Source organism: Microchirus variegatus, assembly GCF_963457635.1.
Source record: "Microchirus variegatus genome assembly, chromosome: 21".
Lineage (NCBI taxonomy): Eukaryota > Metazoa > Chordata > Actinopteri > Pleuronectiformes > Soleidae > Microchirus > Microchirus variegatus.
The window spans coordinates 987,738-1,014,556 of record NC_139822.1 but is presented as its reverse complement, the minus strand read 5'-3'; the positions used below and the strand labels follow the sequence as shown (position 1 = coordinate 1,014,556).

The 26,819-nt window shown below is 41.8% G+C and overlaps 1 protein-coding gene across 1 annotated transcript; it reads left to right on the top strand.

Annotated features, from left to right (window-relative positions):
* Window positions 1-338: 338 nt before the first annotated feature.
* wdr43 (WD repeat domain 43) lies at window positions 339-16,684 on the top strand (the record flags this gene model as incomplete). Its single annotated transcript, XM_083907426.1, has 18 exons — window positions 339-545; window positions 1,450-1,584; window positions 3,721-3,842; window positions 5,967-6,087; window positions 6,289-6,407; window positions 6,521-6,623; window positions 7,320-7,384; window positions 7,907-8,066; window positions 8,493-8,579; window positions 8,669-8,794; window positions 9,202-9,351; window positions 9,625-9,711; window positions 9,876-9,907; window positions 10,197-10,260; window positions 11,407-11,520; window positions 13,000-13,069; window positions 15,524-15,579; window positions 15,824-16,684. The coding sequence occupies 18 exons, from the start codon at window positions 339-341 to the stop codon at window positions 15,962-15,964; spliced, it is 1,959 nt and encodes a 652-aa protein (XP_083763552.1). The 3' UTR covers window positions 15,965-16,684.
* Window positions 16,685-26,819: the final 10,135 nt, after the last annotated feature.

Here is a 26,819-nt window from a genome sequence, read left to right as displayed (position 1 = left end):
TAGGTTATTCATCCAATAATACATTTTAAAGCCAATATATCCCGATATCGTGCAGATATTTATTTTAAATAATTAGTTTTTCCTTTTTCCAGGTGGGATATTTTGAATGGTGTATGTTTTTAATTAATTCATTTTCAATTGTGTGAATGCACCGTTCAGGATGGTCGCCATCCGCCATAAAGCAAAAGAAGACGGACAAGTTTTGTTGTCTGGCACTAGCCGGAGCAGCCAATGAGGGGGCGGTGCTCCCGATGAGCAACAGCGCATGTGCGGACACACGGAGCCACACGTGGGGTTTGTGTAAACCGTGGCACGCAGACGCGATCTGCGCTTTAGAAATGGCGGCTGACGCTGGCAGTTCTCCGCTGCAGCTACCCTGCGTTTTCTCGCCAAAAGCACAACAGTACTTAGCATTGTGCGCCCAGGATGGCAGACTTCGTGTTTGGAACACAGACAGTAAAACACTTCACCAAGAATATGTGCCTTCAGCCCACCTGAGTGCCACTTGTACCTGCATATCCTGGGGACCATGCCGGACAGCAAAGGTACGTGAGGCTGATGGAGACATTCCCTGCTATTAGCCACATGAGCTAGCAAGGCCTGGGAAGTGTGTGTGTGTGAGAGTTTTTCATAGAGTTGTACAATGTTAAGCCGTAAACGGGACGTCATTAACAAAACAATGCGAATATAAACTCCAAACACCACAGCCGTGCGTTAATACAGACACTTCCCCGGGTCTGACAGAGTTGGTTAGCAGGGAAGCAGCGTTAGCCGTTAGCTAGCTTTCAACAGCTGCGCAGGACGCACATGTTGGTCCCACATGGTGGCACAAGAAATCACGGGCAGTGTCTTAACTTGAGTGTTTCAGTGTGAATACACCTTTGAGTATAATTGTCTCAATTAAGTTACCCATGTCAATCAATTATTAGCATCCGTGGACTCTCTGGCGCTGAAATAAACTCGTTTTACAAAGTTAGCATTAGCTCAGCAAAGCTGCAGAAGCGTGCCACCATGACACTCATAGAAGAAGAGATTCAAGAAGTTTTTCTCCTCTGTGTGTGGTGCCAGTCGGTAAACTGTAGAACACTAGTCATGGGTTTATATAACAATAACAACCCGGCATGTATCCGTGAAAATGATTTGTATTGGATCTGTTATGTGAAAGTTTTACAAAAGTGATTAAAGTGATTTATTAGCGCTAGTTGATTACTTCGAATTAGAATTATTATTTTTGCACATACACTTAGTTGTGATTGTGAGTTTGAGATGGTGACATTCAGTTGTATTGTTAATTTTCAGTGGCAGCTATTATGGTGAAGCATAATTCAACAGGAAGGCCACCACTGACTGAGTTATCTTTCAAGTGTACTAAGCTTGCTCATACTTGTAGTTTACCCTCATTGCTATGTCAGTATTACAGGCAATGTTGACATGTCTCCTGTGTTTCAGGATGGGCCAAAGAGGAAAAAAAGGAAATCAGAGGCCGTACAGGTGGAGGAGAAAGCAGACCTGTTGGCGATGGGCACAGCAGCAGGCACTGTGCTCATCTACAGTGCAGCAAAGGGAGCACTGCACTGTACCTTGGTGAGTTTACACACGTTACACTGATACCACCAGTGCTGTGTATCTGACAGTCATATGTAACAGTCACTCTGCATAACAAGTGACAACAGTTCCTCAGATGTTTTTTATAATATGCAAATAACCTTTAACTCAAAATGTAATTTCTACCTCAAAGAAAGCTGAAATGTAAAAACATATGCACTATTTCTCTGAACTGCTGCTGATACAATACTAGCTTTGTCTTGCTTTTTATTGCAAGCCATATAATCAATCACAATATTCACAATATACGTTGTCTTTCAACTGGGAGGTTGTGGGTTTGATTCCTAGCTCCTCTCGTCTGTCTCAAGACATTTAACCAGCTGTGCAGCAGCATTTGAATGGTTATGAAAGATGTGTGATAGAAAATTGTATGGATGCGAGTTCCAAAACTGTAGTTTAAAGCAGCTTTGAGTGGTCATCAACAATGAAAAGGTGCTTTATAAATCATTTACCGCTTCACATGAAACCAATCTGTGCCAAATTTGGTGTTTTCGAACTTTTCCATTATACAGCTATAGCACTACTCAGCTAGGCTCTGCTTGGTATCAGATGTGCCGTTGTCCCTGACTATAGTATACTATAGTACTACAGTATATAGTACGACACGATCCACTTATTAAAGATCACGATACAGTATAAATTCACAATGTAAGTCACTACATGCAAATTTGAACATGACATCATATTCATGCGTCAGCTGTAGGTAACTGGACTTGCTTGAGTTACAGACGAGCATGAAGCGGAACATGCAATAACAATAACGCTTAAATTTTATCGCCGGCTAATTTTTGTGGTCAAAAATGCTGGTCAAGATGCAGCCCTAATCTTGACCCAGCAATGACTATAGAGAGTCATGAACTGCTCTCTCTCTCTGAGTAAGAGTGCAGCATGAGTCTGAGAGAGTATGCCCCCCCCCCCCCCCCCTTTACACCTGGTATAAAAATGTTATGCTGTGATTGGATTGCAACCTAGGTAGCACCTACATAATGCGTTTGTGTCGTATGTCTATCAGTCGGGAAATCATAGAAGAAGCTAGCTTTGCGATGCTAGTTCACTTAAGTTAAATTGAATCGAGTTGAATTACAGGCAAAGCTTTACTTTGACATACTTTTACAACCACGGGGATCACCGGTGACACCGCGATGCCGATTGCGGCCGATCACATGAAAATCGGTGCATCCCTATATCAGAGGGTAAACCCTGTATAACAACATGACGGACTCGCACTGTGTTTGAGCAACAGTTGGTGAGACACACCTCCAGATGAGCAGGAAGTATATTCTTATCGGAGGAAAGACACTTCACATTGTGTCTTTGTCATCGAAACATGCTTTCTGATTTTTGTATGTTTAGCTTCTTAAATTTGAATATTTTCTGGTTTCTTTATTCCATGTAACAAGGACATCATAAAACAGAATAATTTTGGTTTGGGGACAAAACGAGACATTCTCATCTCAAGCTTTGGGAATTTTTATTATGAGCTGAATTGTCAAGTGGGCTCCTCTCCAAATAGACAAGCTTATTAAAACTAAAACACTGAATAAATAGAGTTGTTTGAGGTTAAAATCAGTTTCAGGCTGTCAAATGCGTCTATTTTAGAGCTGAAACGATAAATCGGTTACTAAATTAATCGTCAACTATTTTGATAATCTGTTTGAAGCTTTTTTCATCAGTAAAACAAGATTTCTGATTGTTTTAGCTTTTAATTTTGACTATTTTCTTGGTTTCTTTGCTCCACATAACAAAGAAAGCATTAAAACTGAATCATTTCTGTTTGTGGACAAAACAAGACTTCCGAGAACATCATAATTTGTTTGTCGTTAGTTGCAGCTCTAGTCTATTTGCTCAGCCTGTTTCTGATAACTTGATCCAGAAATCAGATAACCAAAGTCTCATGAGATTTACCGTTGTAGTTGTAACCAGCGACTTAAAACAGTTAGCCCAATATTATTAATGTGTTAATATTTACAGAGCCGACCATGAGTGACTACAATTACCCCCCAATGTATCACCCCAAAAAAACTTGGTGATACATTGCAACTACTTGAAGTCTTTACTGTTGAATAATGGGACAGTTTGTTTACCACTGCTAACCCTGTGATCTGTCTCTGCCAGGATGGAGGCCATAGTGGAGCGGTGAATTGTGTCCAGTGGCACCCTGAAGACAGTTTATTATACAGCGGTTCAGACGATACAAACATTATTGAGTGGGATCTGCAGACCGGCAAGATGCGAAGGTCAGTATAAACTTTATCAAAGAAAAGGGTATGTTTTTAAAAATGGGCAGCTGCACTGCTGTAGTTAAGATTTGGGTCCCCATCTGACTTATCTGTCACATTGGCAAGGTGGAAATGTAATAATAAATCAATATTAGAAATGTGCTAATTTTGTTTAATTGTAGTTCATTTCAATGTTGATGAATGTTGCACCATAGTATGAGATAATATTGCACTGCCGTGCTAAGGCACTTTAATATACTGCTGTGAAAACTCCTTTCCTTTACGATGAATGGGACCTGGATATTTATGACTTTTAAAATGTATTTGCCATCTTTTCCTATCATAGACTACCGTCAGCTTAATACAGACTCTGCTGAGTGACAGCAGAGACAATTTCCTGTGTCCCACCTGATTCTGAGTGGCTGAGCCGTTTTTTGTCTTATCTGACACTTTTTTCCCCCCAGTCACAGCATAGAAACACTGCAAATGATGCTGCTTCATTTGTAAAATATATTTCTGTTTCTCTGTAGTTTTCATACAAATATATCATGGAGAAAGGTACCAGTGTCAGATGATGGTTCTGTTCAACACCTTTAAAGCATATGCTCACTGCCATTTTTAGAGAGTGAGAGACGATGCTCTTTGCCTGTTCTCCCTGATAAAGCTCGGTTTTGTCTATGCATATTTATTATATTTTCACTTACCCCCAATAGTTGATTGTCTAGATTATTAGAATTCTTGAATCAGATTTTTCTGTTATGAGCTCCTCATCGGAAGAGCACAGAGGGACATGCCTGTTTAATATGTGATGGTTGACTCCAAGCAATCTTCCCCATATCTGAAAGTTTTTGCTGACATTGACATGTTTTTACTGCGTTAATCTTCCAACTCTTTCCATTTTAAAGTTTTCTTTATGCAGAGTAAGCAGTTGTTGCCAGACCTATATACAGAGTAGGTGTAGTACAACGACCAATAGGAGAGGAGCCCTCTCTCTGTGTTTACTTCCCTGTGATTTGTCAGAACTTCCCATGATGCTACAGATTTAGTTGCGATACTGTGAACAAAGCTTAGTTTTAATCAAATCACTTAAATATTTTGATAAAAGGCTATTGCTGAATTAATCAGTAATATGAAATGATCTTGCCAAAGCACCAAAAAGCCACATTTTCAAGGCCGATACATCTTCCATTTGGCATCACTGTATTTCACCATGCAGACCATTTCTCTGGTGCCTGTTATCATAGTAGCAGATTCAGTAGGTACAGTCATGACATTTAATGTTAACATAAATCCACACAAGATGCTTTCTAAAGCCCATTTGTGGTCCACTATGGTTTTGGAGTGGTGATTACTTTGTACATCTGTTGCTGTCAGGCAAAGTGCAATGGCACCCAATGGAACGTAGCTGTTCATTTTCAGGATTAGGTAAAAAAAAAAATGTAGTGATGGGATACAACAAAGGAAGTCAACTTGGCTGCCGACATTAGAGTCAAAAGGAGATGCTGGCAATTCACCAGGTGCTGGAAGATGTATTTAACCCTGACACCACTGAGAATACACACTTTGACCAAACCAGAATTAAAACAGTTTATTATCATTTTGCTGTACAAAAGTGCAGACGAGTTAGAAAAGGCTTTTATCTTGGGATTCAGAATAAATATTGAAGACCACAATTAAACACAGCCCTGTGAGTTAAAAGCAAATGCATTACGTAGGCCCATCACCCTTATGATCGCCATTGTCTGTTCACAATTGGTTGTTCTGACTGCAATTATTTAGCATAATTGTCTTAATTAAACTTCAAAGAAAAAACTGCTACTACCAATCAGATGAGAAGAGACACAGAAATGGGGAAGCAAACTAAAGACACAAAGCTCCATAAATATTTATATATATATCCTAGCCCAATAGTGAGTGTGTTGTCAGATTTGCTGCAAAATGGTGGTGGTCAAAACGGAAATGCCATACATCTTAAAATTCTACAGAACTATCACTCACTCAATCTATTCCTTTCCATGTTTAATGACAGAAGTGCTTATTTTTTTCACAAGGAGTGTGCAACTATATTGTATGATCAATGTTTGATTCATTTGATGATTGGGAGATTCCTTCCACCAACTATTGTTCTCTTTGTTGACACAGTAAGTGGAAGGCGGACCGTGCCGCAGTGACCAGTTTGTGTGTGAGCCATGATGGAAAGCTACTACTTTCAGCAGGTCACACAATCAAGATGTGGGACTTGGACACCAAGGAGGTTTACAGGGTAAATAAAGCTGATTGTGTTTTATATTTGTTCATTAATTAGACGGCAGTTAATGTATACCTTCTGTTTCTGAAGCTGCAATCTGAACAAATCAGGGCTATCGTCAGAGAGTTTGAAGTGCATTTAGTATGAACTCGGTTGAAAGAAATGGTGAACCTGACGTTTAGAGAATGATTGACTAAATACATTTTCTCTGTACAGAAATTCACAGGCCACTCTACAGCTGTGACGACCCTGCGCTTTGCCACCACGCGACCCCCTGACAGCAACGGCCTTTATTTCCTGTCTGGCGCAGCTCACGATCGACTACTCAGTGTATGGTGAGTGTTCATCTTGAGAGCCTCATAAGAATGAAAAATATACTGCCTTCATTTGGCAGGTTTCGACTGGCCTTCCTCTACATGTTATTAATCTGAGAGTTGTTTCATTATAGGCAAGTACGAGAAGACGGAAAGGACAAGAACTCAGTGGTTTCCTTCACACTGACTGATGAGCCACAGCACATTGACCTTGTCACATCCAACAGCAAAGAAGAGGTGAGTGAGGAAAGGACGGTTTAATTAATATATATTAGGGTATTAAATGTATGTGTGTATACATATATATGTATATTAATATATCAAGAAACGGTTGTTATAGTGAAATCTTTGGTCAATAGCCGGCCGGTGTGCACACGTCATCGTTTGCTATCGTTTACTTTTCAATAAGCCGTGGTGTGTGTGGTAACTGTCTGAATATGTCCGTGGTTGTGGTATTTGTATGAGTATCATCTTATAAATAACTGACAATCTAATAACTTGACTGACAAACGGATCGCAATAAATAATCGTGACATAAATGTGTTCTTCTTTTTTGGATTTGACATACTGGGTGCAGCTTTTGCGTTATTCTGCCCCCCACAGTCTGAAGACGTATCTGCATTTAAGGGGTGTCCCATTTCTAAGTGACAAAACGACCCTCAACACTTGGTTTTGAGGGCCAGTTAAGATTAAGGGTTGAGCTTGAGGGTCAAGATAGGAATTGGAATTGGCCCTTACACTTGCTAACATGCAGCTTTCAAAAAACCAACAATTTAAATCAAAGATATTGTGATATTGTTCAACTGTATTTGGTTACCATGACCTTACAATAATTGCAAAATGTTGAATTTAATACGAAATCTCCTGTTATGCGACATTGGATATCTTTTGTTAACTTTGTAACTGACTGTGAATACATTTCATTTTTCACAGGCGGTGAGACTGGCAGTGGTGTGCAAGGATGGGCAGTTGCATCTCTTCGAGCACTTTCTGAACGGGTAAGCCCTTAAAACATTAAACACTGTGCTAGGCAACATTTGCCAGTTGGAATTGACTCAAATGCAATTAAAACAAAATGAATTTTCCTCCGAAGTTTCATGTTTTATTTTTTTTTTCTCATGTGGTCATACTTGCAGCCAAAGTTAGATTTTTATTGAGCTGCATTGTCACAAATGAAAGGATGTGATGCTCTTCTGGTACAGCTCATTTCCTGAACTGCACAGCTCAAACTGGTGTTTGTGTTAGTTAAAGAGCTCTCCATTGTGTCTTAAAGTATTTTTAATATTTGTTCACGTTCAAAAGTTGGTGCATTTGCTCCCTAATGGCAGCTGAGGAACAGTGCACTACCGGTAAATGACACTTAGTCTGATGACAAATATTCCCTTCTCCTCAGTACAGTAATTCGAAGTTTTTGCATCATTTGGAACACTGTTCGTACATATTGAATCTCAAGGAAGACATTTGAATCAATGGTGACTGCTTCCTCTGCTCATGGTCTCTCTTAACACCTGTCTCTACAGACCCTGTAAGAAACCCTTGTCACCACTGTGTACAGTGCAGATGTCGGATACAAAGGACTCCCCAGTGCCCATCCCCCTGCTGGCAGCAGCCCTTGGAGCTGATATTAGAACAGTGCTTCTTGCCTACGGCAACCACCTACAGCCTGTGATGGAGAGAGTGGTGAGTGCAGGGAGCTGTGGAAATAGGTGTGCCGTGTGCCAGGATTTTAATCAGATGAAGTGCTGTTAGGCACTCTGTTGTATTTACATACGTGAGCGGAGCTAGAAGTCAAAAGGAACTTATGGAGCTTTTGTACGATTGTGTTCCAACAACTCTCCACTACTCGACTGTTTGGTATTGTTTTCCATTACTATAGCACCTCCCCAAAAGTCGTCATAGCACTGCTGCATGAAACTTCCAATTGATAAATCTTAGATGTGTAAGATGCAGTTTTTATGTTTTTCTGTGAAAGAAAGAAAGACACTCTTGTCTTTGTGGCCAAGAGAACCACGTTGTATACTCCATTTTGGTGAATTTTATGAGTTTACACCCTTAAGTTATCCTTCGATTTTGGATTTACGTGCCATTGTCGTTCCCTGTTTAAAGGATATCAACACATCGGAGAGACATGCGTGTCTGACCAGGGATGTACAGACCAGCCTATCCCTCTCCATGGAAACCACCATTTCCAAGGTAACAATCGGGTCATCTTTTTTGATATAATCTGAATATCCATCATCACTTCAGATAAAGTAAAATGACAATGACTTCTCCCTGTTCAGGTGAAAACCCCAATTGTCAACGCCAAGAGCAGAGTGTTGGTGCCAGGGCTTCCTGGCCACCAAGCCCCTGTAAAGGGAACAACACAGGGTTCAGAGAAGAGGAAAAAAGACAAGGACACAAAAGAGGTAGGATCAGTAATGGTGATAATGATTGTGATGCAACGGAGAGTGACTTTTTGCACTGACTGAACGTGTGAATGTCAACTGCAATGTGTAAAGTGATTTCAAGTAGTCCAAACGGCAAAGAGAGACCATTTCATTGGTCACGTACTAATTGCATTCACACCTTATGTTATTAAGTCAATCAGTGATGATGCTACTTGCTGCAAAAACAATTAGCATATTTATGTCTGCTTTCAGACTAGTATATTCTTGGTATTTTACAACAGTTGGCATATGTGGTATTTGTAATGCTGCCTTTGTCTTTTCTGTTTTCTCCAGTAATATTTGTTAAATGGGGTAAAATGGATACATTTAGCTTGTGTGTCGCTGTGAGTAAGTTGTGTTGACTTAACTTTGTTGTTCTTCTTTAGATGTCAATAGCAGAGCGTCTGGGTGAAATCGATCTGTCTTCTGTGTCCACCGAGAAGGGAGCTCCTAAAGGGATGGCTTCTTTACAAACAGACAATTTTGCAGTGCTGCTGGTGCAGGGCCTGGAGAGCAACGATGCCGGCATCCTAAATGTGAGTCTGGCATCTAAACTAACACATACGCTTACGCCGTCTTATCGGTTTGTTCTGCCTGAAGAATCTGCCCATTTTCTGTTTAGAAAGTTGGAAGCATAATGTTTGATATATTTATTGTGGAAATTACAACTTATTTAAATGATGTCTAAATGTAAATGCTCTAATAACCCAGACTTACAATTTACTATGTGGACCTGAATGATTATTTGATGAAGGTGTTGGCCTGTGCTTTAAATGTTAATGACTTTGTTTTCTCTTCGTTTCTAATAGAAAGTATTCCAGACTCGCAAAGAAATGGTCATAAAGAAGACGGTTGCCCGGTTACCCCTCCCTGCTGTTTTACCATTAGTTGAAGAAGTGAGTTTTAATTTTCAGTGTGTATTTTTGTCATTTGTCTCCGAGCAGCCAATCTGGCTGGACAATTTGTCACACTATTGGGATTTTAAACTTAATAATTTAAAGTTATGTGGACACTTCTTTTGTTGTAGCTTTAATGTGTCCATTTATTTCCTCCTCTGCAGATCACAAAGAGGCTCCAAGGGCACCCTTTCACGTAAGTGAATGCAACTGATCATCTTTAATTTGCCTGAAGTTCAGTGTTTGACACTTTTTTTAATTTAGGGATAGTTAAATATTGTTTTACGAGAGACATTATATAAATGGTCTTGTTTTGTTTAGTCGTGTTTTACTTTTTTTTAAGTCTGTCTTGTTTGTTGTGAAAATGTAGATTAGCCAGTCATTTTCATTGAAAATCAGAACTGGGAATGTTATTAAACGGGCATCAGTTATAGGTTTGAATCATTTGCCTCCTCTCAACATGTTTGATTTGTTCCTTCCCACAGGGCAGTTCTCATGGTACGGTGGCTCAAGGCTGTCCTCATGCACCACACATCATACCTATCATCGGTAAGTCTACCTGATCAGCGTCACAGTGAAGATATTCACTGATGTGAAACCACCAGCCTTTATTCTCTCGGTGCTTGTAATTGTGCGGTATGAACCATCAAGTTCATGTTATGACTATGTTTCCATAGACACCAGTAACCTTGTCATTTTTAATTATGCGCGTGACACGGTGAGTTTGAGTTTCCTTAACAGAGGGTGAGGCCTGTTAAAAATTAAAATGACTGTATCTCCAGGAGAGTGATATATCGCAGTAGATTAAATTAACAAAATTAGCAAAGTAGTAAACCCAGCACCATTGAAACAGGAAAGGACACAATAAGTTGTTGGAGCAAGACAACTGCCCTAAAAGGACCCAGCATACTGTTTAGCCACTGGTCAGTTTTGGTGGTTCATATGCCTTGGTCTTCTTTTTGCAGTAATTGAAATGGGATTAGACTTCACAGTAACAGGAAAACACAACAATCTTAATTGCAAATGTACTTGCACAGCTCAAAAGGGTGGCAATGATTTAGAAATGACATTTAAATCTACATTTTTGTAGTATGGGTTAACCAGGCAGGGCTTGGGGCACACACTTTTGTGCCTGTTGTGCTTAGTCCTTAAGCACTACAAACAGCAATTCAAATAAAGCAAACACACAGTGCAAATCTCCCTTTGTCCAAGTAAATATTCTCTTTAATTTAAATCTACTTTCACTGATTTCCTCTCACCATATGTCCTTTTAATTTGGCATCAGACTACAGGAGTGTGTTTTTTTTGTTTCGTTTGGTTTTTTTAAAATCCAGACAGATTCTAAAAGATTTAAATTCCCATAGTCTCAAATGTTTTGTTTTTTTCCCAGAACTCTGTAACCTTTAACATAGTACTGCAATCTCACCTGTAAAATGGTCTATCAAAATACAGAATATTTTTGTTATTGATCTTAAAGTGAGAAAAACCTTTGGTGACCCCATGGCATTTTCCTTTAACATTCTGATCCACTGGAAGGCTGAATACGTAGACCAAATGAGAGCAGTGGTAAGCTGTGGAGATGAGTCCTTGGCAGGGGTTTCTTATCGAGTGTTGTCATTTGGTGCGTTTCTGCTGTTATTTATTTATTTTATTTTTTTAAATCTTTAACTGAGACTTCAACTGTATATTCAACAGCTGCCAGACCTGGTCAGCCAGCTGGGAGTTCTTTATCACATGATTGAGAGTAGAGTGAAGATGTTCCACAAACTCACGAAACTGCATGGGAAACTGTATCTCCTAATGACGCAGGTAAGCCTCATCATTTGCCGAAACTCTACCAATTGTCTTTGCATGGAAGTGTTTTAAGCAGCCAGACTCTGCACAGAGGTAGGCGCTGTAATTATCGAGTATGTCATTGACTGGAAATGCATGTTTTGAGTCTATTCATACGCTGAATCATGTAGTGCAGAGAACTGAGAGTGAGCGTATCCTCCACATGATCGCTTGCTAATCCTGCACCATCGACTGCATAAGGTATCTTGTCTGAGGCAAAAATAAGTGAAAAGGAAACAAAATGCAGACCCTACCAGACTCGCAATGTACAATGACAATCATGCTAATGTTTCCACATTTATGACTGGTAAGGTATATAATTTGTGTCAGTTTTCCAATCCCGAGTTGAACGTATGGCTTATTTTACCGCGCCTCTACAGTTAATTTTAGATATTATATTAATATTTCATTAAACTCTAATATTTTTGTTTTTCTTACGATTAATATGCAGGCCACTGCTAGAGATCAGTGATTTATGTGCTGCAAAAAAAATGTATGCCGTATATCAAATCTGAAATGTTTGTCATACATTTAGGCTTCACGAATGACAGCACAAGGTTTATTTCAGTCAAACTTTGAAAAGGTGAATAAATTTGTCAGTCTTTTTGCTTGTATTTATTTTTAACCTTGAGTTAAAACGTGTGCCTTCCGACCCAGTCCTCAGACACATCCATCTCACAAGGATGATTATCATTTGGAAAAAATGCAAACTTTGATACTTGTGACATTGTGGAGAAGGTAGCGGGGCAACCTGCTCGTCAAAGTAGACAGATTATTTTTCACGGCCCCTTTTTGCTGCGTTGCCGACATTGGCATTGCAATAAATTCAGACTACAGTGCATCCTTAGATTTTACAAGGACAGGATTGTGAGTTTTGGAAATGGAAAGCTGATCATTCCAACCTTGAGGATATAGTAGTTCAGCATACACCTTCCTTCTGAACACAGTGCTTCACTTGTTGGTTCAGTTATGCAGTTGTATTTAAGCATTTCAGCATATTACTACACAATTGCAGTTTAAATGTTTTTAAATCCTTTTTTTCAGCTTCTTAAGTGTAAATCGTTTCTGGTTTATTTGCTCCATAATAACTGAATAACTGGACATTTTATGGACCAAACAATCAATTATTAATGAAATCACTGTTGTAGGAACATCAGGTTACAATGTTATTTCGCCTCCTTTCTGTCGATTATTTTCTAGAATAAGCAGTTGGATATATGGGTCCATTATTTTTAACAAAATGGTAAAAATAAATCTTATTTCTCTGTGAACCATGTAATTATCAAAATGTAATCGTTGCACTATGCAAATATCCATCCCCTAAGCGAATAGAGTGTCACAATGAAACATGAATTCTTGTTTTATGTGAAGATGTGGTCCTAAAAGAAGAAAAAACTGAAGATAAAATAAATCCTTCACAGAATCCCTAATGTTTGTCTGCTTCTTGAACACTAGGTGGTGGCAAGTGACAGCAGTAACGCAATTGCTGAGGTTGACCACACAGCCAAGCTGGTGTATGAAGAGGGTAAGTGTTGCTCCTCCTGCAGTGTCCTTTTATGTTCAGGACCCCTAACCCCTTCCACTGAATACAAACCGAGTCGTTCAGCCGGTGTCACGCTTTTGTTTGAATTTTTCATACTATTGTGTGTCCTTGTTCCTCTGTGACTTCACGGTTTCCCCAAAAGTCTTTCAAATGCAATGTGTAGCATTTTAACCTCGATCTGTCCGAGTCCCTGTGATGTGACAGTCTGGGGAAGCAGTGTGAGCGGCAGCTGACCAGAATACAGAGATCTTGTGTGTACACTCTTCCTCCTCACGTACACATTTCTAAAGGCTCACCTGTGGCTGTAGTGACACTCTGAACATGCTGTAGTGCAGCAGGTCACAGTTGAGACTTTGGGATCCTGCCGATTCTCATTATTCTTGCTGGCATTCCTTTTCCTCCGTTCACGTTTTAAGACTCCTCTTTAAGACTTCTTTACTCTATGACTGGAGTTTTATGAAGGATGCACACATTCTTGATGATGCATGCAAACGTGACTCCTGTTGCCTGGCAACCTGAGGGGCAGTGTTCAGATCCTCCCATCTAAGCAGAACACAACAAGGCCCCCCACTCTGTTTATACTCATTACCTCACTGTAGATGAAGCTTTATTGAACCATGCTGAAAAATGGTTTTCATGAAATGATCCACCCCCAGTTCCAGTGCTTTAGTGGTCCAGGATGGGGAGTTTCTTTCAGCAGAGATGTCCATATGACTGACTTTCTGGCAAGATTTACTTATGTTCTTAGATGTATGTTTAAGTGGTATCTGACATGGCTGAAATTAGCGTAGGCTTAGGGTAAAAGGCCTCTGAAATATCCGAAATTCCCTTTAAAATTCAATTTACGGGTATTTTTAATGCCTCCCGAAAAATAGATGGTGAACTGGCCATGAAATGGCCAACTAAGCATCTAAACCACATGCAGCTCCTGTGTCGTTTCCAGGGCATCAAGCCCCCCTTCGCATCTATGAGATCATTGAAGTAATGCCTCAACCAGGTTTGAGTGGGCGTTCTCTAAGAATTGTGTAAAAAGCAACTGGAGAATGAAGTGAACCTTCAGGCCGTGCCTTTTCTTCAACAGATGGAGTTAGACAAAGGCAAACAATATGCCATACACCCAAAGACCGTCTGCAAATATGTATTTTTAAAAAACAAAATTTCCCCACATGTGATAAAATTGCTTTGGAACAAATTCAAAAGCCCACTTTAAATTTAATTTCCTACCCCGGTGCGCTCTGTCTGACATAGCTTTTCTTAGAGTTCTGTTTGCACAGTGTTGTGTTGGAGCTTAAACAACAAAATGATTTGATTGGCCGGCGCTCTCGCTGACTCTCGGAAATCCAGCCATATTGCAGTTACAGTGCTTGACTATGCCCAATTTAAAGTGAATGAGCAGCCTCTCAGTTGAAACCTTCACCCTGTCGGTGTGAGTTGGCCCTCAGAGTTTGTGTCACTTGTTCATGGATTGGTCAGGTTGTGTGGAGTTAGTGAGGTGGTTTTAATAAGTGATCTTGCTGTTGCTAACACTTAGTGTGCCTCTTTAATTGTCGCACCAGTCGTCTGCATGGATAACATTAATTATACATTAATTGCAATGCTGTCGCATGAGCCGGTGTAATTAGCATGTCTACAGAAATGTCAGAATATAGGATATAGTCTGTATTAATGAAGTGAATAAAGTTGAAGTCACCCAGGAGAGATGCAAACTGTTCCCTCCACTTGCTTCCAAAATGGTAAAACATTGGCAATTTGTGCTTAGACAATGCAGCAATATTTCTGAAGACACACACGCGACTAAATTGATGAGCACAATTTCTAATAATGGTCACAGATTCCCAAATGTCTCCTTCTCAACGTTGCAATCTGGAACAGCTTCAAGTGGAGATACATGAAAGGCTATCATGTTGCCCAGCATGTCTTATTGGTTAAATTAGCTTTTAATGTCAGTTGCCCTCATATATCTTATACTTGTACTCCAAATTTGGAGAAAGAAGGTGATCGTGATGTCAGCTTTGGCCCCATACCCTGATGACGCCGAGTCTTGTTTTGTTCACCATATAGACATCTTCGCAGTTAATGTATGCACTGTTTGTATATACCGTTTAGACCCAAGTCCACAAGTCACCGTTTGCAGCAGCTGGCGACTGGCTGACCTAATGGTGCACAAAGCCCCCGCAAATCATATTGACATTTCCCCCTGCCGCAACACAGTTGGTGCTGTTGTCATAACCGAAGGCCTGTGCCACGGTATTGAAATGCAAATACCTGCAAATCCCTCTGCATGAATTTTCTACACAAGTGAGGGCACAGAAAGCCTTTCCCCCTCTCTCTCTTTCTCACTTACTACTTGAATCAGGGAGGGGAGGCCCTGTGCAATGAGAACCATTGTTTTGCAGCATCAGTTGATGGATTTCCGTCTCTACTTGTCCTTTATAGAATCATCTGATGACGATGAGGCCTCTGGTGATGAAGGTCTTCCTGATGATGACTCTGTAAGTACGATATAGACCGGCTCAGCAACATGTGGGCTATCAGTAATCAGCTGATTGTGACTTATTTCAATAAAAATCTTCCTAGGATTGACATTGGTCATAGAAACTCATATCACTAGGCCTCAATCAGAACTGCATAAATTCTCTCTTTTTATGTAAATGTAGTTTACTACAAAATGCATGAATTGATAGATGAGTATTGTTACTACGGTATATTAATGCATGTTTTTTTTGTCCTCTCCAGAACTGGGATGAGGACGAGGCAATGGACGACGACAAGAAAGAACAAACGGATGAGGAAGACGAGAATCCAGACAGTAGAACAGAATCCAAAGCGAACGGAGAGGAAGACATGGAGCACGAGAACGAGAGCGAAGAAGAGTGAATTCGAGGACAACACCTCCCATAAAATGGACATGAAAGAGTTATATAAACTTTCATTTTATTTTCATGCTTTTGATTTTATTATGACAACAAAGGATGGTTTTACAAAAAAAAATCAAGGGACACATGTTGAAGTGTGGGCAGGTTGTTGATGTCCTGCTTCATGTCTTTTTTCCCCCCCTGCCAGTCTGAGAAGCAGAGGCAACATCTCTGGGTGGAGGCCAAAGAACTTTCTGTGAAATGAAACTGATGCAAGTTGTCCTGCTTTGTCTCGCTTTGTATCAGTGTGCAGACCGACTCTGTAGCCTGAGTTTGCTTTGAAAATGACTGAAAAGATTCCATCTGCCTACACTGCAATCTGCATTCCAAATTCAGTGTCCTTTATATAATAAATAGTATTAGAGTATATTGTATGTGCATCTTAACAATATATGAGACAGTACTCTGTCTGTAATTGGTTTATTTTAACCCAGCTCTGTAGGTCATGTGGAACGCTCAGCATTGTTCAGCCGAGGCAAACGCAGCTCAGGTGAGGAGTTGGGAACCAGGCTTCCCCACCCCCAGGCCTTTTGTTGTACAGGAAACTGCTTGATTTGGAGATCACTTGTCCAGACGAGAATATATACCATGTCCCCACACAGTGTAAATCTTAATGTACAGTGAAGTGTTTGTATGAGCTCTTCCCTCTACAGCTACCCTCCCCAGAAATCATTGCGATTAAACGAACTCCTGTAAAGTCTCCGGATCTGCTGCTTTCTTTGATTTTTGTCTTTCTGATTGCAATATTTGCCCCTGGTGTTTTTAAGTGTCTTCCATTTTTGTGTGTAAACCTGTGACATCTTGACCCCCCCCCCCCATTTCATCAAAGGTGACTGAGGAAAAACAATGTGAACTGTGCTCAAACAGGTGAATAAATGGGTTTTCAAAATGGATCACTGTGTGGTAGGGTGGCAGAAACTGCTGCTTCGGTAGTAACTCCAGGACTGAGTGCAGAGTTGCTCTGCTCTGATTGCTCACAGTTTTCAATGATGCTACAGATTTAAATTATATAATATACTGAAATAATTCAAGGTTTTTCTTAAGTAGGGAACAGCTGTTGCACCCACTGATTTGGCTATTCACTATTCTTGCTTAAAATTATTATTTCCTTTAATGACAGTGGAAGCAACACAAAAAAATACCCAAATTATGTTAAATAACAATACTCTACTAGATATCATATCCTTCTCATCAGGATCATGAGACTTTGAATGAGAACGTGACCTGTGCACAAGTTTTGACAGACAAACTTTAGGCTTAGATTCAAGAGGAAACTTGGGTGTCCACTCATGCTGTGTTTAATCATCTATTTTCCTCTAAAGGGGAACATCATTTACAAAGTTGACATGTTCTATTGAAGATCTCAGTCCAGAGATTAATTGTCCCTCAAGAGCCAATTTGTTCTGCAGTTGGCAGTATTTAAAGAGGGATATAAAACAAAGAAACATAATGAACAAAGACGTCGGACAACATCGACAGAGCACAGCCAATTAAAACAGTCCCAATCCGATTTCAACTTGAGAACTACAACAGAAAACACAGAGAAGAAAAAAAAGTGCATAGTACTGAGCAAATTAATAGTGTTGATTGCATGCAGAACAAAGGGAAGTTCTGCTTGCAAGACGCTAGAATAATAAGAATTAATTCATCCAGAGGTGAAAGATCACTACTGAAGACAGGTTTTTAATCTGCAGCAAAAGATTGTTATTAAAGAGGTGAACCAGATGGTTAAATTGACTAAATAAAATATCTGTTCAGGATATTTTAAGTGTGTGTGTGTGTGGTTGCTTCATTGGACATGGTCTCCTGAACATCTAAGAGAGAGGGGGGGAAAAGCAGGCTTTGGAGGCTTTTTGCACAGAAATGAGTCATCGGAAGTGCTCGGCTGTATTGTGTGTAAAAAGGCTTGGTGCTGCTGTCTGAAGGAGTCTCCTTTTGTCTCTCTGCAGGCAGGACGGTGCATTAGGACGGTGCATTAGTCTGCTGTTTGATAAGATTCAGATCTCTCCCTCTCTTCTGTTCTGTTAGAGAGCGCCCGTTTGAAATGTGTTCGTTTCTATAAGAATCATCATTCGTTCTCACTGGACTTGTCCTTGATCTGTGTCAAACTCTGCTGCTTTTGGCTTTGATGGATTTGAGGGAATTGGTCTCAGGAAGTGATAGTGTAATTTAAAAAAAAAAAAAAACTCCTCTCATTCTCCCGCACTAAATTATTGAACGTGTCACACTAATCTCTACACACCACGTCTGTTTAGTGAAGCATTTGGTATCAAAATGGTGATGATGATGATGGTGGTGAAAATGGTTTCCAAAAAGAAGTTGATCGAAGTGTAAAGCTTACACACAAATATACATATATATATATATTTATATACTAAGGGTACCATATACCATGTCAGTCACAACGATGCTTGATGACATGCGGCGGCGGCGGCGGCAGTGTGTGTTGTGTTTGGACCTGACAGACGTGCAGCTGAAAAAGATCCATGCGAAGGACATGTTTGAGAGGTTTATTGATGTGATGCTGATGTCTGCCCTTCCCTCCTCCGTCCCCTAAAAGCATCAGCGAACCATGGCGGCCTTCGCATACCAGAAAAGTAACGGCAAATTTGTGTGATTAAATTGTACATTTCAGCTGGTCTTATACACAGGATGTTTCAGGCTGCCTCTGCAGACCAAGGACCTTGTCTAAAGTGCAAATAAAATGTTTATTCTAAGGATAAGACAACCAAACAATTTTTATTTTATTTTAAAGTGGTTATACACTTTATTACCACCAATAAATACTCCTAAATGTTACTCATTGGACCTTTTAAAAAAAAAAAAAAAAAAAACTGTAATAACCTTGGCATAATCATTAATAGTAAAACATATGTGCAGGCAGTGCAATGGAGAGCAATTTCAAATGAGTCTATAGTGATAGAATTCAGTGGAGTGTGCGAGTCCAGCAGCTTTGATTGTTCATCACTTGCTGTTCATTGCCCTGATGGCTTATGGGGGGAAAAAAAAACTACCTCTGATAGTGGGGATATGTGCAGAGTGGAGGTAGGAGGAGTTTAGCACCAGTGTGGTTATGGGCACAGCGAATGTTGTTTTTGTGATGTATATGGTGGTATTATCAAATATATATATATATTTTCAAAAAAAAACATTCATGCAGTGTCCAAACGGTGAGGAACCCATGGTTAGGTTTATTTCTATCGTCACTGTGCGCCCAGCTGGGGAGCTTATGATGACGGCCCGAAATGGAGCAATACCACTGGAAATCACCGGGGCAGTATGGAGTCAATAGTCCAATCAGTCAGGAAAATTACCAAGAAGCAACCTACAATCGCAGTGCCCGTTTTAAAACATGCTGCTTAACTGTTTATCCCTGCAACCAGAAAATGTAGAGAGATCACCAGACACTTGGCTTCACTCACTGGTGTGCTGTGGTTTTATTTAAAGGGGACATAATACTATGATGTTTTTGACCAATTTTGGAGGACATACTTTACTATGACGGTTTTGACCATTTTTGATGTCATAGTATAGTATGTCCTCCAAAATTGGTCGAAAACATCATAGTATAGTATGTCGTCCAAAAATGGTCAAAACCATAATAGTATAGTATGTCAATCCAAAAATTGTCAAAATGTACAATTTTCTGGGAAAAAATAATTGTTCCAAAATTTGACAAAAAGTTCATACTATACAATGTTGTCCAAAATTCCAACATGGAAGGCTGCACCTTTAAATTTTTGCGGCATCTGTTGCGTTTGAATCAAATATTCCTCGAAATGTAATATCAAGTTTGTCCACAGGAGGGCAGTTTCAACAGCTGAGCAGCCATGAATTATGTAATATCACGTTTGTCCACAGGAGGGCAGTTTCAAAAGTTGAGCAGCCATGAATGTAATATCACGTTTGTCCACAGGAGGGCAGTTTACATAAATCCATTTGCAATCCTCCACTTCCTGTTTGCCATTTGGAGCCAGCAGGAGCAGGAGGAGACACATGGAGGACGAGGAGCAGCGAGGACAAACATGTGGTAACTGCTGCTTAAAAATGATCCACACATTTCTCTGATGTTCTGTTGACACTCTGTTTACAACTGTTGTTAACATCCGACCTGAGTGATCTGATCACAGGTGTTCACATGCCACCACATGCTCCTGCTATTGCTGCTGCTATTGCTAATGCTGCTGCTAATGCTAATGCTATTGCTAATGCTAATGCTAATGTGAAGTCACTGCTCCACAGTAAACAAACACCTTTCATGTCATTTGTCTTCACATACAAATGATGTTGAAATCATCAGAGACAACATGATACGATTTATCACGATATTTGAGAAATCATATATTGCATTATACTGACAGTGCTAGTGAAAGTGAGCACTTGGCACCATCTAGTGGACTGAACTATTAATTCAGAGTTGCATTTACACTTCTGTTCAATATTGTCACAGTGTGTCTCCGACCACCTCCTGTCGTGGTTTGGCAAATCGGTTAGCAATCTGGTTTCTTGGTTTGTGGACAAAACAAGACATTTTAGAACATCATCATTTTCAGATCAACATTTTCTGACATTTTATGGACCAAACCATGAATCCAGTATTTGTTTATGGAGCAGTAAATTAGGATTCACCTGTGATTTCATCACCTCAGACGGACGTTAACAGCACTTGTCAACAGAGCCTCTGTTTAATGTGTCTGCATTGATTTCCATTGTTAACATGTGACTTTAGTGAAAACCACATTCACCTGTTTGCTGCTTTTTCAGGCTGAAGCCAGTCCAAGTCAACTGCAGCTTAAGAGCTCTTCATTGTTGGGATGTTAACACAGGAACTTGATCAACACTATTATTTGTCCAAAATGAGTGTTGATCAAGTTTCTGTGTGAACATCTCAACACTGAAGAGCTCCAAACAGCTGCAGTTGACTTGGACTGGCTTCAGCCTGAGAAAGCAGCAAACAGGTGAATGTGGTTTTCACTAAAGTCACATGTTAACATGTAAAAAATGATGTGCACACATTACTCACACAGAAGTCTAATTAATGTGTGGATGATTTTTAAGCAGCAGTTACTGGACACCTGGACCCCAACTGTCTGGTGGACTTTCCAGGGAGTGAACCCCTGTCATTTTTTTATGGTTTTTTTTATGAATTTTGGGGGAAAATGTGTGAAATAAAATGACATAACCCCCTCCTGTCATGTCTGTGAATTTCCGGGGGGACACAAGCCCAGCCCCGTTTCCCACCACCACACCAACACCAGTGAGTAATCTCTTGGGACTGCGAGGTGGAATCGAACTAGCCACCACCGGACTGATACAACCTTACGGTTGTGAATGAAACCACTACGCCACACATCCCTGTGAGATTTAGTAGCTCTTGGTGTATTTCAGTGTTCACTTTGGATGTGGACCCTTAAATGTTGGACTATAAGGGAATTGAACCCATAATCCCAGGATCTCAATGACTGCTCCTTAACCAGTTGAGCTAAGTCCACACTCTTTTTCCCATCATTCGAACTCCTATTTACTCTTCTTGGTTGAATATTGTATTTAAAATGCAGTCCATGCAAGATTTGAACCCATGCTCACAAGAACCTCAGGAACTTGAGTCGTTCTCTTAGTGCCATGTGCTATCTGTCCTTGTGTGATTTTCCTAACATTTGGAAGCATTTCAATAATAGAACTCATGACATCAACGTATTTAATTATTTTATAACTTCCGTCAGGCACATGCAGCCAAACAGTTAGTGTAATGGTTTACACATTTGTCTTTGGAGCAGAAGACCAGGGTTCGATTCCCACTTGGAGCAAGCACCTTTATGCATGCACATTTTCTCCCCATGTGATTGACACAAACACTGAGGTCTGGTTGTATGACCATCAACACTAACTTTGCATACACACACAGTGATTAACTGTGGGGGAGTGGGGGTGTGGAGGTGTGGAGTGGGGGGAAGTGGAGGTGTGGAGTGGGGGGAAGTGGTGGTGTGGAGTGGGGGGAAGTGGTGGTGTGGAGTGCTCAGGAGTTGGGGCAGTGTGGGGGGTAATACACAAACACAGGGAGAACATGCAAAACGGCATGCAGGAAAGTCCATGTGCCAACCGGGATCTGAACCCTGTCCAAAGACAATGTAGTATCAGCTACACAAGTGCTCTACCAGGTGAGCTATTTGTACTTATGTGCTTTTTCCTAAAATTTGGAAGCCTTTCAATAATGGAACATGACGCCGACGTATTGTACTACTTAATAACGTCCGTCTGGCACATGCAGCCAAACAGTTAGTGTAATGGTTTACACACTTGTCTTTGGAGCAGAAGACCAGGGTTCGATTCCCACTTGGAGCAAGCACCTTTATGCATGCACATTTTCTCCCCATGTGATTGACACAAACACTGAGGTCTGGTTGTATGACCATCAACACTAACTTTGCATACACACACAGTGATTAACTGTGGGGGAGTGGGGGTGTGGTGGTGTGGAAGTGTGGAGGTGTGGAGTGGGGGGAAGTGGAGGTGTGGAGTGGGGGGAAGTGGAGGTGTGGAGTGGGGGGAAGTGGTGGTGTGGAGTGGGGGGAAGTGGTGGGAAGTGGTGGTGTGGAGTGGGGGGAAGTGGTGGTGTGGAGTGGGGGGAAGTGGTGGTGTGGAGTGCTCAGGAGTGGGGGCAGTGTGGGGGGTAATACACAAACACAGGGAGAACATGCAAAACGGCATGCAGGAAAGTCCATGTGCCAACCGGGATCTGAACCCTGTCCAAAGACAATGTAGTATCAGCTACACAAGTGCTCTACCAGGTGAGCTATTTGTACTTATGTGCTTTTTCCTAAAATTTGGAAGCCTTTCAATAATGGAACATGACGCCGACGTATTGTACTACTTAATAACGTCCGTCTGGCACATGCAGCCAAACAGTTAGTGTAATGGTTTACACACTTGTCTTTGGAGCAGAAGACCAGGGTTCGATTCCCACTTGGAGCAAGCACCTTTATGCATGCACATTTTCTCCCCATGTGATTGACACAAACACTGAGGTCTGGTTGTATGACCATCAACACTAACTTTGCATACACACACAGTGATTAACTGTGGGGGAGTGGGGGTGTGGTGGTGTGGAAGTGTGGAGGTGTGGAGTGGGGGGAAGTGGAGGTGTGGAGTGGGGGGAAGTGGAGGTGTGGAGTGGGGGGAAGTGGTGGTGTGGAGTGGGGGGAAGTGGTGGGAAGTGGTGGTGTGGAGTGGGGGGAAGTGGTGGTGTGGAGTGGGGGGAAGTGGTGGTGTGGAGTGCTCAGGAGTGGGGGCAGTGTGGGGGGTAATACACAAACACAGGGAGAACATGCAAAAAGGCATGCAGGAAAGTCCATGTGCCAACCGGGATCTGAACCCTGTCCAAAGACAATGTAGTATCAGCTACACAAGTGCTCTACCAGGTGAGCTATTTGTACTTATGTGCTTTTTCCTAAAATTTGGAAGCCTTTCAATAATGGAACATGACGCCGACGTATTGTACTACTTAATAACGTCCGTCTGGCAAATGCAGCCAAACAGTTAGTGTAATGGTTTACACACTTGTCTTTGGAGCAGAAGACCAGGGTTCGATTCCCACTTGGAGCAAGCACCTTTATGCATGCACATTTTCTCCCCATGTGATTGACACAAACACTGAGGTCTGGTTGTATGACCATCAACACTAACTTTGCATACACACACAGTGATTAACTGGGGGGGAGTGGGGGTGTGGGGGTGTGGTGGTGTGGAGTGTGGAGGTGTGGAGTGGGGGGAAGTGGAGGTGCTTGGGAGTGGGGGAGGTGTGGGGGCGGAGTGGGGGTAATACACAAACACAGGGAGAACATGCAAAATGGCATGCAGGAAAGCCCAAGTTCCAACCGGGATTTGAACCCTGGTCCAAAGACAAGGTTGCAACGCTCTACACAAGTGTGCTCAACCAGGTGAGCTATTGTACTTGTGAGTTGTTTTCAAAATTTGGAAGACTTTCAATAATGGAACTTGACGTTGACGTATTGTGCTACTTAGTGACGTCCGTCCGGCACATGCTGCCAAACAGTTAGTGTAATGGTTTACACACTTGTCTTTGAAGCAGGAGACCTGGGTTTGACTCCCACTTGGAGCAAGCACCTTTATGCATGCACATTTTCTCCCCATGTGATTGACACAAACACTGAGGTCTGGTTGTATGACCATCAACACTAACTTTGCATACACACACAGTGATTAACTGTGGGGGAGTGGGGGTGTGGAGTGTGGAAGTGTGGAGGTGTGGAGTGGGGGGAAGTGGAGGTGTGGAGTGGGGGGAAGTGGAGGTGTGGAGTGGGGGGAAGTGGTGGTGTGGAGTGGGGGGAAGTGGTGGTGTGGAGTGCTCAGGAGTGGGGGCAGTGTGGGGGGTAATACACAAACACAGGGAGAACATGCAAAAAGGCATGCAGGAAAGTCCATGTGCCAACCGGGATCTGAACCCTGTCCAAAGACAATGTAGTATCAGCTACACAAGTGCTCTACCAGGTGAGCTATTTGTACTTATGTGCTTTTTCCTAAAATTTGGAAGCCTTTCAATAATGGAACATGACGCCGACGTATTGTACTACTTAATAACGTCCGTCTGGCAAATGCAGCCAAACAGTTAGTGTAATGGTTTACACACTTGTCTTTGGAGCAGAAGACCAGGGTTCGATTCCCACTTGGAGCAAGCACCTTTATGCATGCACATTTTCTCCCCATGTGATTGACACAAACACTGAGGTCTGGTTGTATGACCATCAACACTAACTTTGCATACACACACAGTGATTAACTGGGGGGGAGTGGGGGTGTGGTGGTGTGGAGTGTGGAGGTGTGGAGTGGGGGGAAGTGGAGGTGCTTGGGAGTGGGGGAGGTGTGGGGGCGGAGTGGGGGTAATACACAAACACAGGGAGAACATGCAAAATGGCATGCAGGAAAGCCCAAGTTCCAACCGGGATTTGAACCCTGGTCCAAAGACAAGGTTGCAACGCTCTACACAAGTGTGCTCAACCAGGTGAGCTATTGTACTTGTGAGTTGTTTTCAAAATTTGGAAGACTTTCAATAATGGAACTTGACGTTGACGTATTGTGCTACTTAGTGACGTCCGTCCGGCACATGCTGCCAAACAGTTAGTGTAATGGTTTACACACTTGTCTTTGAAGCAGGAGACCTGGGTTTGACTCCCACTTGGAGCAAGCACCTTTATGCATGCACATTTTCTCCCCATGTGATTGACACACACACTGAAGTCTGGTTGTATGACCATCAACACTAACTTTGCATCCACACACAGTGATTAACTGTGGGGGAGTGGTGGTGTGGAGTGGGGGGAAGTGGGGGCAGTGAGGGGGGTAATACACAAACACAGGGAGAACATGCAAAACTGCATGCAGGAAAGCCCATGTTCCAACCGGGATCTGAACCCTGTCCAAAGACAAGGTAGTAACACGCTACACAAGTGCTCAACCAGGTGAGCTGTTTGTACTTATGTGCTTTTTCCCAAAATTTGGAAGCCTTTCAATAAAGGAACATGACGTCGACGTCTTGTACTACTTATTAACGTCCGTCCGGTACATGCAGCCAATAAGGTAGTGTAATGGTTTACACACTTGTCTTTGAAGCAGGAGACCTGGGTTTGACTCCCACTTGGAGCAAGTACCTTTAGTACATTTTCTCCCCATGTGATTGACACAAACACTGAGGTCTGGTTGACTCCACACCACCACTCCCCCCACTCGACCACCACTCCCCCCACTCCACACCACCACTCCCCCCACTCCACACCACCACTCCCCCCCAGTTAATCACTGTGTGTGTATGCAAAGTTAGTGTTGATGGTCATACAACCAGACCTCAGTGTTTGTGTCAATCACATGGGGAGAAAATGTGCATGCATAAAGGTGCTTGCTCCAAGTGGGAATCGAACCCAGATCTTCTGCTCCAAAGACAAGTGTGTAAACCATTACACTAACTGTTTGGCTGCATGTGCCGGACGGACGTTATTAAGTAGTACAATACGTCGGCGTCATGTTCCATTATTGAAAGGCTTCCAAATTTTAGGAAAAAGCACATAAGTACAAATAGCTCACCTGGTAGAGCACTTGTGTAGTGTGTTACTACATTGTCTTTGGACAGGGTTCAGATCCCGGTTGGAACATGGACTTTCCTGCATGCCATTTTGCATGTTCTCCCTGTGTTTGTCTATTACCCCCCACACTGCCCCCACTCCTGAGCACTCCACACCACCACTTCCCCCCACTTCACACCACCACTTCCCCCCACTCCACACCACCACTTCCCCCCACTCCACACCTCCACACTCCACACCACCACACCCCCACTCCCCCACAGTAAATCACTGTGTGTGTATGCAAAGTTAGTGTTGATGGTCATACAACCAGACCTCAGTGTTTGTGTCAATCACATGGGGAGAAAATGTGCATGCATAAAGGTGCTTGCTCCAAGTGGGAATCGAACCCAGGTCTTCTGCTTCAAAGACAAGTGTGTAAACCATTACACTAACTGTTTGGCTGCATTTGCCGGACGGACGTCATTAAGTAGTTCAATACGTCGGCGTCATGTTCCATTATTGAAAGGCTTCCAAATTTTAGGAAAAAGCACATAAGTACAAATAGCTCACCTGGTAGAGCACTTGTGTAGTGTGTTACTACATTGTCTTTGGACAGGGTTCAGATCCCGGTTGGAACATGGACTTTCCTGCATGCCATTTTGCATGTTCTCCCTGTATTTGTGTATTACCCCCCACACTGCCCCAACTCCTGAGCACTCCACACCACCACTTCCCCCCACT